At 45.7% G+C, this 10587-nt stretch overlaps 1 protein-coding gene across 1 annotated transcript in view; it reads right to left on the reverse strand.

The window, feature by feature from the left end:
* LOC107121035 (P-selectin-like) overlaps nucleotides 1-9369 on the reverse strand; it is a 36696-nt gene extending 27327 nt beyond the window's left edge. The window contains exons 1-4 of the mRNA XM_015423862.1: nucleotides 9316-9369; nucleotides 6600-6672; nucleotides 4461-4850; nucleotides 803-910 (exon numbers count right to left, since the gene is read on the reverse strand). Of these exons, the coding sequence (XP_015279348.1) occupies nucleotides 803-910; nucleotides 4461-4850; nucleotides 6600-6672; nucleotides 9316-9318 (574 nt within the window). The 5' untranslated portion in view covers nucleotides 9319-9369. The remainder of the gene's footprint in view (nucleotides 1-802; nucleotides 911-4460; nucleotides 4851-6599; nucleotides 6673-9315) is intronic.
* Nucleotides 9370-10587: the final 1218 nt, after the last annotated feature.

Below are 10587 nucleotides of genomic sequence, written 5' to 3' on the forward strand. Positions count from 1 at the left end.
CCGATTCCACTGCGGGAGTTCCCCCCGGGGCCCGATTCCGCCGCGGCGGAAATCGGGCCTCCAAAGCGGGGAATTCCCCACCCCCCACCCTCACTTGGCAGCTTTATTTGCTCCCTTTCAATACTTGAAAGTTCTGAGTAAAATACTAGATATTATTAGATGTTCTGTCAGAACCATGGCCATAGTATTTACTCATTTTATTTGCTGATATGTGTATTATGTATTTTACGGCCAGTTTGAACTTAATTTATTTATTGTATTTACCTTTGTTGTAAGCCGCCCTGAGCCCTGCCTGCAGGGAAGGGTGGCCTAAAAATCTAAATAAACAAACTCAGGGCTATTTTTGGGCAGGGACGCACAGGAACGGAGTTCCAGCTGGTTCCCGAGTTGGCCAAGCCCAGCAGGAGCTCATTAGCATAATAGGTCACACCCAACAGCAGAAACTCATTAGGATTGGCTACATTAGGGGTGTGTGGCCTAACATGGAAAGAAGTTCCTGCTACAAAAAAAGCTCTGGGTTTTGACAACAAAGAAGGTAAACAGAATAAGAAGCAAAAGGTGGGTGTGGTTGGATGACCACACTTCTGGTAGCATGGGGTGTGGCCTAATATGCTAATGAGCTGTGTTGTCAGGGGTGTGGCCTAATATGCTAATGATTTTGCTCTTGGTGTGGCCTATTATGCTAATGAGTTCCTGCCTGGGTTTTTTCTACAAAAAAAGCCCTGACTAAACTGTACATGCTTTTCATCGCCCAGCAGTGAATCTGGACATTGTTTTATGAATGAGACAGAGACAGACTCACCATCTTCACACTCGGGCCCAGAGAAGCCAGGATAACAGTGGCAGGTGTAGTTCCCGATGGTCTCTACACACTCGCCATTCTGACTGCAGGAAGACGGCTGACAAGATGCTGTATAGGAGACAGGCCAGCATTAGAGTTCTCTCATTCTGATGGCTGTTTCTTCATGGGGGGCCCCACAAAAATGTGACACCCCCTGCCACAGTAGCTGCAGCAACTGGTGCACAAAGGGGCAAGAATGGGATCCCCACACCCCCACACCCCACTCTGGTCTCTGCTGCCATTGCCTCCCCACCCCTTGCTCCTCCCTTTTCTCTCATCACACTTGTGCAACGGTACAGGCACAATGGCAGCTTAGAGCCACACTTTTCCCACAGGGACCCCAGAAGCACTTGGACCAAGCATGATGTCATGTGGATGTTTCCCCTCAATCGGGCGGGGGGAGGGGCCCTTCATGCTTTCCATGACAGGAGGAATCCTCACGTGTAGGCTTGCCAACCTCCAGTTAGGGCCTGGCTATCTCCTGGAATTACAACTGACCTCCAGAAGGCAGAGAGAAAATGGATGCTTTGGAAGGTGGACTCCATGGCATTAAACCCTACTGGAGTCTCTCCCCTCCCCAAACGCTGCCTCCCCCTAGGCTCCACTCCGGGAATTTCCCAGCCCCAAGCTGGCAACCCCTACCTGTGTGGAAGCAGTCCATGTCACAAATCTAACTTTTCAGCACTTTTATAATCGCCAGGGTTTCTTGGGAGATAGATTATTACAGTCCCATTTCCGTTTGCCTTCATCCTCAAAGCAGTAAGAATCCCAAGGCCAGTTTCCCCTGCCTTCAGTCCAACTTCTGATAATTCTCTACAGGAGCTCAACTTACGCATGGCCAGGGGTCATTTCCTGCAGGAACGCACAGGAGCGGAGCTCCGGCAGTAAAGAGCCCAGGGGGGGGCACATGCAACAAGCCCCACCCCCTGTTCCCAGCAGCCCTCAGTCAGAGAAAGAAGCAGCCAGGTAAGTTGCAGAGCCCCTCCCCCTGGCCCCCCGGTCCAAAACAGTCCAGTGGCACCTTTAAGACCAAGTTTTATTCAGGTACAAGCTCTCCCTCCTCTGTGAGGACAGATCTGCGAGGACAGATCTCCAATAGCTAGCAATCCAAAACAGTCCAGTGGAGCCTGAGCTGTGGGTGTTGCCTTCTGACACACTTCTGGTGATGTCAGGGGGTGTGGCATATGCAAATAAGTTATGCTAATGAGCTCCTGCACCTCTTTTTCTATTAAATGACCCCTGCGCGTGGCCATATCAAGTAAAAACTTCACACTGAAAGTCAGGTGACCAGATGCAATGAAGGAAAGCTTCCTGTACCTTCTAGAGCTGCTTAGTAAGGAACCTTGGCATGCACAGGTATTTCACGCAGATGTGAGAAAAGCTGTACTTCATCAAACTCCTACTTTTCACAACTTCCTTGCACAAGAGCACTTTCCTTCTTGGCATCTGGTTACCCTAACAGAAAGTCATTGGGATGGCTGAGTATCTACTCTAGAGAGCTGTAATCAGGGTTATTTACTTGGCATTCTCCCAGACTTTGCTCCAACAATACCCCAAGTTTTCATGAAAATCAAACCTGAATTCTTCTCTCAGAGTCAATTAAATTCATTGCTCCAGCATGAGTGAGTGTTCATATTTGTTAGCATCAAATGGCAAGGTTTGAAAAAGCAGGTGGCAGATTTTTAAACTTCCCACTCCATCAGGTTCACCCCAAAGCTATCAGAAAATGAGGACTGGTGTTCTCATACTTGAATCTATTCAGATTATATTTCTGAAGGTAGGTTAAAAGCAGAAACATTAAGTGATTTTACACTGCCAAGCCATATCTTAAGGCTAAGAAAGGCAGGAGAAGGAGGAGAATAAATCTCTCCTTAGAACATGTCCCTTTTGGTTTCAGAGTTCAACCTGACTGACTCCATTATACATTCAACATGAACATAACAAACTTGTGAAAAAGATACATGGATGTTCCCAGTTTTGCCCTTGACTTGGGTTGATCAAGAAGCAGAATCAATGAATTCTCACAAGCAGCTTCTGATTTGACTGAGGTTGCATACAACAGGCCTAAAAATCTGGAGGCACCATTTTCTCCTCCACTACGACAAGGCTAGCTCTCTAATTTGGTGCCCTAATAATAAACAGTTTAAAAATTTATCCAGTGAGGGAGCAGGTTGATTTCCAATGTCACAAGCACAAGCCAATCAATGCTGATCATAGCTGACTTCTACTACGATTATCAGGTCAATCCTCAAAGCTGTGTTTGCTTGCACAGACCTTAGTGAGTGCACTCCACTAAGTACCATACCATCCAATTATGGTACTCTGTAGCCAGTTATTTCCACACGTGTGCCATCTAAAGACTAGCCAGTTTCCCCAACAAAGTTGGCTACTCATCTCTGAAAGTTTATGCTGGATCAGAACCTATATCACTAGTCCACCACTGCCAGCCACACCATGGTGAATATTACAGAGATTGTAGTCTCCCTCTGCTCTAATACTGATGCTCATGTCTCCCTTGTTATGATGGGAAAGGTTCCTCTTCCACAGCGATGCTATTCCCACAGCAACAAGTCTAGCCCTCTTGCCTTTCATTATGCAGAAGGAGACATGATGATTGTCAGTCCATATCAAGGATAATATTTGATGTAGCTATGTTTCCCCTACAACTCAAGTCCTGGACCTCGTGAGTCAGGAATGAAAAATGTCTGAAAAGACAGAAATAGATCATAGCTATTTCCACAGGGAAGCTCTGCTCCACTTTGGCTTCCTTACTGCAGTTCTTCTGGTTTCCAGAGAATCCACATGACATCATCCTCTATTCATCCTGCTTCCATATTTCCCCCTGCTTTGCTGCAATGTTCGATACAATCTTCTGAGAAAGATCACAGTCCAAGCACCTCTGGGCACCATGCGGATAGGTAAGTATGCTTTTTTCCCCAGGCTCTACCTACATCAGTGCCATTCCTTACTATATTCCCCACAGCAACCACTTCCCCCCTCCACCATGGGGCTTTTTTCAGGCTATGGGGGGGGGATCAATATTTGCTATATTGCTATAGCATTATTTCAGTCTATTGCATCAAAGCACTACTTCCCAGCTTTCAGTTAAAAAAAAAGTCAACCAAGTCTCAACCCTTGTTGCAGAAATGTGCAACCAACTAAAAAGGTCTAGAAACTTGATTTTTTAAAAAAGAAAAGAAAGAAAGCTGGAAACGTGTATACTGTTGTGTAATAGATTGTTGCTGCGTTGTAATGTTATAATGATAGAGCTATCACTGATTTTTTAAAAAGAGAAATACCACTGGCAGTGGGAGGGACAATGGAGGATTGAAGCAAAGAGAGTGTCAGGAAAACTTCCATGTGGGTTCTCCATTGCTACTGAGAATGCTACTGAGAATGCATTTTCAGCAGCAGTAAGAGCTATGCAGAGAATTGTCTGCATGTGGGAGCAGCCCATGTCAGAGACTATGTTCACAGTTCATCCTAGGCTCCCTGGATCCCTAGGTAATGGTCAAGTGTACTCATTTCACATGCACATACCCCCCCACACACAAAGCCACCACCCTAGCTATCATGCTGGATACCAGCTGCAACAATATAGAGTGTTCTGTATCATTACCTGTGTAGCACAGGGCCCGCTTCTTTTTCTTACAAGGTTCATCGTTCCACTTCCCAGACTCCGAATCCCTTTTAATGTAAATCTCAACACAGTCCTGGTTAGAACGTTTGTTGTTGGGCTCGCCTTTAGCCCAACTCTCTGCCTCCTTCATCAGGGTTTTATTGGTTCCCACCCAGGTCCAAACATTGTAAATCTTCCGGATCCCAATCCAGTAGTATGTTTTATGGTAAGGTATGTGTTCATTGAGGTACTGGACTTCTTCTTGGTTTTGGATTGCTACCAAGTCGGTGTAGTAGGTCTGGCAATACCTCCTTGCATCTTCCCATGTCAGCACTGATTCAGTCCCATAGTGGTACGTCCAGGCACTCACAGCCATCGGAGACAAGAGTGCTGCCAGAGTAACAGGTTGCCAGGGGATGTTAGAACAGGAAAACAGTGACTGGGGTGCCATGCTAAGCGATCTATAACGTTCTCTACACAGTGCATAATTTTAATAAAAAGATACCTTCCCCCCTTCTTATAATATTAGAACTTAGAGTTACCCTATGAAACTAATGGCCCTGATTTGGATAGCCCAGGTTAGCCCGATCTCATCAGACCGTGGAAGCTAAGCAGGAACTGCCTTGGTCAGTGTTTGGATGGGAGACCACCAAGGAATACCAGGGTCACTATGCAGAGGCAGGCAATGGCAAACCTTGAAAACCCTACAGGGTCACCGTAAGTCAGCTGCGAATTGGTGGCACCTGCTATCACTTTCCACCATGACACTGATGCCCTGACCTGGATAGCCCAGGGTACCCTGATCTTGTCAGATCTCAGAAGCTAAGCAGGGTATTTGGATGGGAGATAACCAAAGAACACCAGGGTCGCTACACAGAGGCAGGCAGTGGCAAATCACCTCTGAACATTTCTTGCCTTGAAAACCCTATGGGGTCACCATAAGTCAGCTGCATTTTGACAGCACTTTCCATCACCACATAGCTGACTGGATGTAGATAGCCAAAGGAAATACTATTTCACACTGTGAATAGTTGACTTGTGCCATTACAAAATATACTTGTGCAACTACAACACATTGCCATAAGGTATGGTGATGGCCACTGGGTGGATTTAAAAGAGGTGTGGATAGATTTCTGAAGGAGAGATCTACTGGTGGTTGTAAACCCAGAGGACTCATTCGGCTATCATGGCTCAGACGCAGAAAGCCTCTGATGTCAGATGCTGGGGAGCCATCAGCAGCTGGGGACTGTAATCCACAGACCTTGCTTGTAGGCGTCCCTGTGGTACTAGATAGACCATTGGCCAGATTGAGCGTGTGACTGAGAAATTTAATGCTAATAGTGCAACATCTAATTTTATGAAGCCCTAACAACAAAGTGATGCAAAGTTATATCATCCGTCCCCCCCGCTCAAAAAGGAAATAAATGCCCCTTAAAAAAAATCTTCTGTTATTTTAATAGTTTCTAGGGATGGGCACAAACTAGAAAAATGTAGTTCGTGTTGGTTCGTAGCCAAACCACAAACTGAACCAAGAACCAAATTGAACTGGGAGGTTCATTCGCAAACTGAACCGGTCTGTGGCCCCACAAACCCCATTGAAAGGGGCTGCAGTACCTCTGCAGTACTCAGAGTCCCTTTAAACCACTGCCTTCTACTCTATCCATGAACTGCCATGAATGGCTTTAAAAGTTCATGGAAGTTTGTGATGGTAGACCCATCATGAACTTCAGTTTGCAAACCACAAACAAGGCAAAAAATTATGATGAAATTTGTTTCATGGTTTGGTTTGTGCCCATCCCTGATAGTTTCTTCCCATACCTCTAAGGACCAAACCCTTGTTTTGAAAAGATTATGTGCCATAATCAAGGATTTCTCGATTGTGGGCATGCCAGGAAAACTGACAATAATCAGCACTGGGATGTGCTAATCCAACCTGTCTTTTAAAAGATGGATTGCCAATGAAGCTCTCTAGTTTGCCTCTGGAGTGGTGTCAACATCAGAATCAGGGCAACCTCAAACACTGTTTCTCTTTCACAACTTCCCCCCAAAGCTATTGCTTCATATCCTTCCAGCACACGGCCAATGTAAAACTAAAATGGCTCTTTAAAATAAAAAAAAGTAAATCTCACAAATACTTACCCAAGCTGATGACAGCAACCACCAGTACATTTTTGTTCATCCATCTGTACCATGACTGCCTACTAGTCACACCCTTTGGGTCAGAAATAAAGATTTGATACACAGATTTAGTACTTACCCCATGGAATCAGTGGGAATTAAACTGGCCTCAGTTATGCCCAAAGATCACAATGTCTCCAATAATTTTACAGTTTCTGCCTTATCCAATGTGAGAGAGCATATAACATGGCAAGAGAACAAAGATGGTACAATGAACAGTGCTAGGGCTTCAAACAAGTAATCTCCAGACTACAGAGATCAGCTTCCCTTGAGGAGATGGGACAGAAATGTGATAAATAGGTGAACTGATCTCTGTTGCCTGGAGATCAGTTGTAATCCCAAGAGATCTCTAACCACCACGTGGCAGCCCTACACCCTCCCCAGGAACTTCTCAAACTATAGTTGGCAACTCTAGGCACAAAGGCTGGCCAGATTTGTACCAGAACACATGTGCATATTTGTGTACAAGCTGTGGTAATATTTCCAATGATCTACTGATGCTGCCAGATGTATCTACCTGCTACAATTGCGTTTTTAATCTCAAGGGTCAAAGGAAAAGTTTACTAGCCCCCCCCCCCGGAAAAATTAAAAAGATAAGAAGAGCTCTGGTACCCCTACCCATCTGTTTCCCACAATGGCCAAGCACACACGTCCGGGAAGGTCACCAGAAGAGTGCAAAGACAGAAGCCTTCCCACTTCTCCCAAGCACCCATCTCATAAGTAGGGTTGCCAGTTCCAGGTTGGGAAATACCTGGAGATTTTGGGGATGGAGGAGCCTGAGGAGGATGACATTTAATGCCATAGAGGCCACCTTCCAAAGTGGCCATTTTCTTCAGGTGAACTGATCTCTGTCACTTGGAGATCAAATGGAATAGTAGGAGATCTCCAGCTGCCACCTGGAGGTTGGCGACCCTGGGTATACCACTACTAAGGTTGCCAGTTCTGGGTTGGGAAATTCCTAGAGATTGGGGGTGGGCGGAGCCTCAGGAGGGTGGGATTTGGTAGGAAAGCTATATCAGCAGGGTACAATGCCATAGCATTCACCCTCCGAAGCAGCCATTTTCTCCAGGGGAGCTCTCCTCTGTAGCCTGAAGATCAGTTGTAACTGCAGGAGATCTCCAGGCCCCACCCGAAGTCTGGCAACTGTAGCCGCTACTCAGCAGGGAGGCAATTGGGAAGGAGGGCAATTAGGGCCAAATGGGATGCTAGACGAGAGGATCGACGATTGGATCACATTTTTTAACCTAACAAACACCTGAGGAAACTATTCGGAATAGTGTCATGGTGCTGAACGTGAAGGGCTTTAACTGTCCTCCCCCAATGCTGTTTCCCTGATAAGAAACCCCCCCCCCCAGCAGGCAAAGTTAGCAAGGCTAATTGTAGCCTGGTAGAGGGGGCAGTTTTGATCAAGAAAACGGGAGGAAAGACACTCCCCTCAGCCCGATGCCCCAACATGGATCGAAATCAAGTCCCTACAGCTGCTTTTTAAAGGTTAAAAAAATAGTGGGTAATCCTATTGCCTAAGCCCCTGACCACAGCCAAGACCATCCTCTGGCATCTTTACCCAGGCCCCTCAGTTTTTGTCTGTGTTTGTTCGTTCCCTTCCCAGCAATGTAAAAAAACCTTTTTTTTGCAAACTTCTCAGAAATTTAGGGAAAGGTTGGAACGTTTACATCGTTTCCTGCATAATGAGGCATGCTTTAATTTTTTAAAAAACAAACCTATGTGATTTGGCTAGTCCCAACAAAGGGTGCAAACTCACAGGAAGATCTCCCATGCAAGCCACATTGAAAAGAACGGGAGCAAAGCCATGTGGTGGGATCATTCCCGCCTGGTGACAGAGGAGAAAGCCTCACTGACCGTCAGCATTTCCAAGCAAAAATTCCTTGTGGCGATGTCCCTCTGAAATCAGCACCACTTCAGTTACTCACAACTATTTTTCTCCTGCTTTCAAATGGATTTGGTTGTGTGTCTTTTTTTTCTCCTGCTTTCAAATGGATTTGGTCGTGTCTCGCTTTATCTGGACCATGTCCTCACATTTCTACGTTCAAATCTGGAGTACACTTTTTTTTCCTTAAAGTAGCAAGTTGCACAGTTCATACAAATATTGCTTGAGGTAGTGAACACTTCATGGTAACACAGAACCCACCCTTGTTGTAAAACATTTTAATAAGAAGAGACTTCAGAAGCTACAGTAACGGCATTGTTTTCTAAGTTCAGGCACTGGTCAGTCTGAAGAACAATGTTTTCATTTGCCCCAACATTCTGTGTTAACATTCGGGGATATAGCTAATTGCCCTTAAAATCCCAAGGAACAGCCCTGTTAGTCTGCGTCAGTCAAAACTACAATGCTCACAAACACATATGCCATAATATGCTTCTGAGTCTTGAAGCTGCCCTTTTCTTGTTTCCCCTTGTTTCTCAGCTTTCCCCCAAACCTTGACATCGTCACCACACACCCATTCTATAAGACAGTGTGTGCTTAGGCAGTCCCACAGTGCCAAGGAGTGCTGAGAGGGTACTGCTACCCATGCAGCAACCACTTTCCCCAACGCTGCTGTGTTCCACTGCCCTGCACAGGCCAAGGAAAATGCAACGTGAACCCACTGCAAACCAGTGTTCTGTTATGCCCCAGTTACCACAACCTGCCACATCCCCAGAAAGAAGCTGCACCTACCATAGTTCAGGCTGGTCCCTCTGATTTCTCCTGGTGGACGGGCAGAAGCATTCGCAGCTCCCTCCGCTGTGCAGACGTCTCGTGCCAGCACTTCCTCGACAGTGCGCAGAACCTAACTGCATCCTTTTCCTATTGCCTCCTCCACGAAGCTCCCCTCCCCACCCCCAAGTCATAACCACATGCAATCAACTTGCTGGCAGCTACTGGTCTGAACATATAACACTGTCTTTCTCTTATGGAGGGATCTATTCAGGTCAAGCTTATGGGCAGAAGAACATTTGGAGTGCTCAGAGAAACTGCAGCAAGGGACCAGAAGTGTCCCATGGCAAACTAGAACACCTATGTATAAAGTAAAGTGGGGGTTTCTAGTAGGATTGCCACCCAAGTCCACCGAAAGTCAAACTTGAGTGAAATTTATATTTCTGAAATAGGGGAAGATTTACGTATCTATATTGCTTCTGCAGCTCCCTTGACTACTATAATCATTTCCTTTCCGAAATATTATAGTGTTCCAGATGTAGTATATAAGTGGCATGTTTACAGTTACCATGCATCATGGGTTTTACAGTTACCATGCATCATGGGTTTTACAGTTACCATGCATCATGGGTTTTATAGTTCAATTGCAGGACATTTCAGACCTGTATAAAAATAGATTTTAAAAATAGGATAATTCAGCAGCAAATGGAATATGAAGGGCCCCAGTGGATTTTGTTTAGGAATTTGTAGATCTTTGGAAGATCATTAAACTTTACAGAGACATTGTACCCAACAGCTTCCCACATCCCTAGTAGGTGCTTCAGCTAGCCACTAGAAGTGTCCGGTTCGTCACGGCAAAGAGGACATCCTCAGTGTGGCTAGTGCCATAAATAGAAATTTCCATGCTCTGGAAAGTCTCCCAATTGTCTGCTCACACATTCTCCCAAACTCTCACAGATAAGAATGTCTGTAGATTTTTGAGACTACTGCTGCTCAAGTTCCCAAGTATCACTACTCAGACTGCTCCTGTTCAGAACCTGTTGTATAAAAAGGCCAGCCTGCAGCTGCCTTATAATAGTACACATCTTTGATGTTCTCCTTTCCAATCAGCAATGTACTTCAGTCTGCACAGGACCACAGTGGTGGAAATTACAAGGGAGTCGTTACAATACAGTGGTTGAGCAGTGGAACAGATTGCCTCTGGACGTGGTGGATGCTCCTTCGCTGGACGTTTTCAAGCAGAGGCTGGATGACCATCTTTCGAGTATGTTGTAGGGCTATCTTTCGGCTATG

This window comes from Gekko japonicus, unplaced genomic scaffold (assembly GCF_001447785.1).
Source record: "Gekko japonicus isolate JY-2015 unplaced genomic scaffold, Gekko_japonicus_V1.1 scaffold281, whole genome shotgun sequence".
NCBI lineage: Eukaryota > Metazoa > Chordata > Lepidosauria > Squamata > Gekkonidae > Gekko > Gekko japonicus.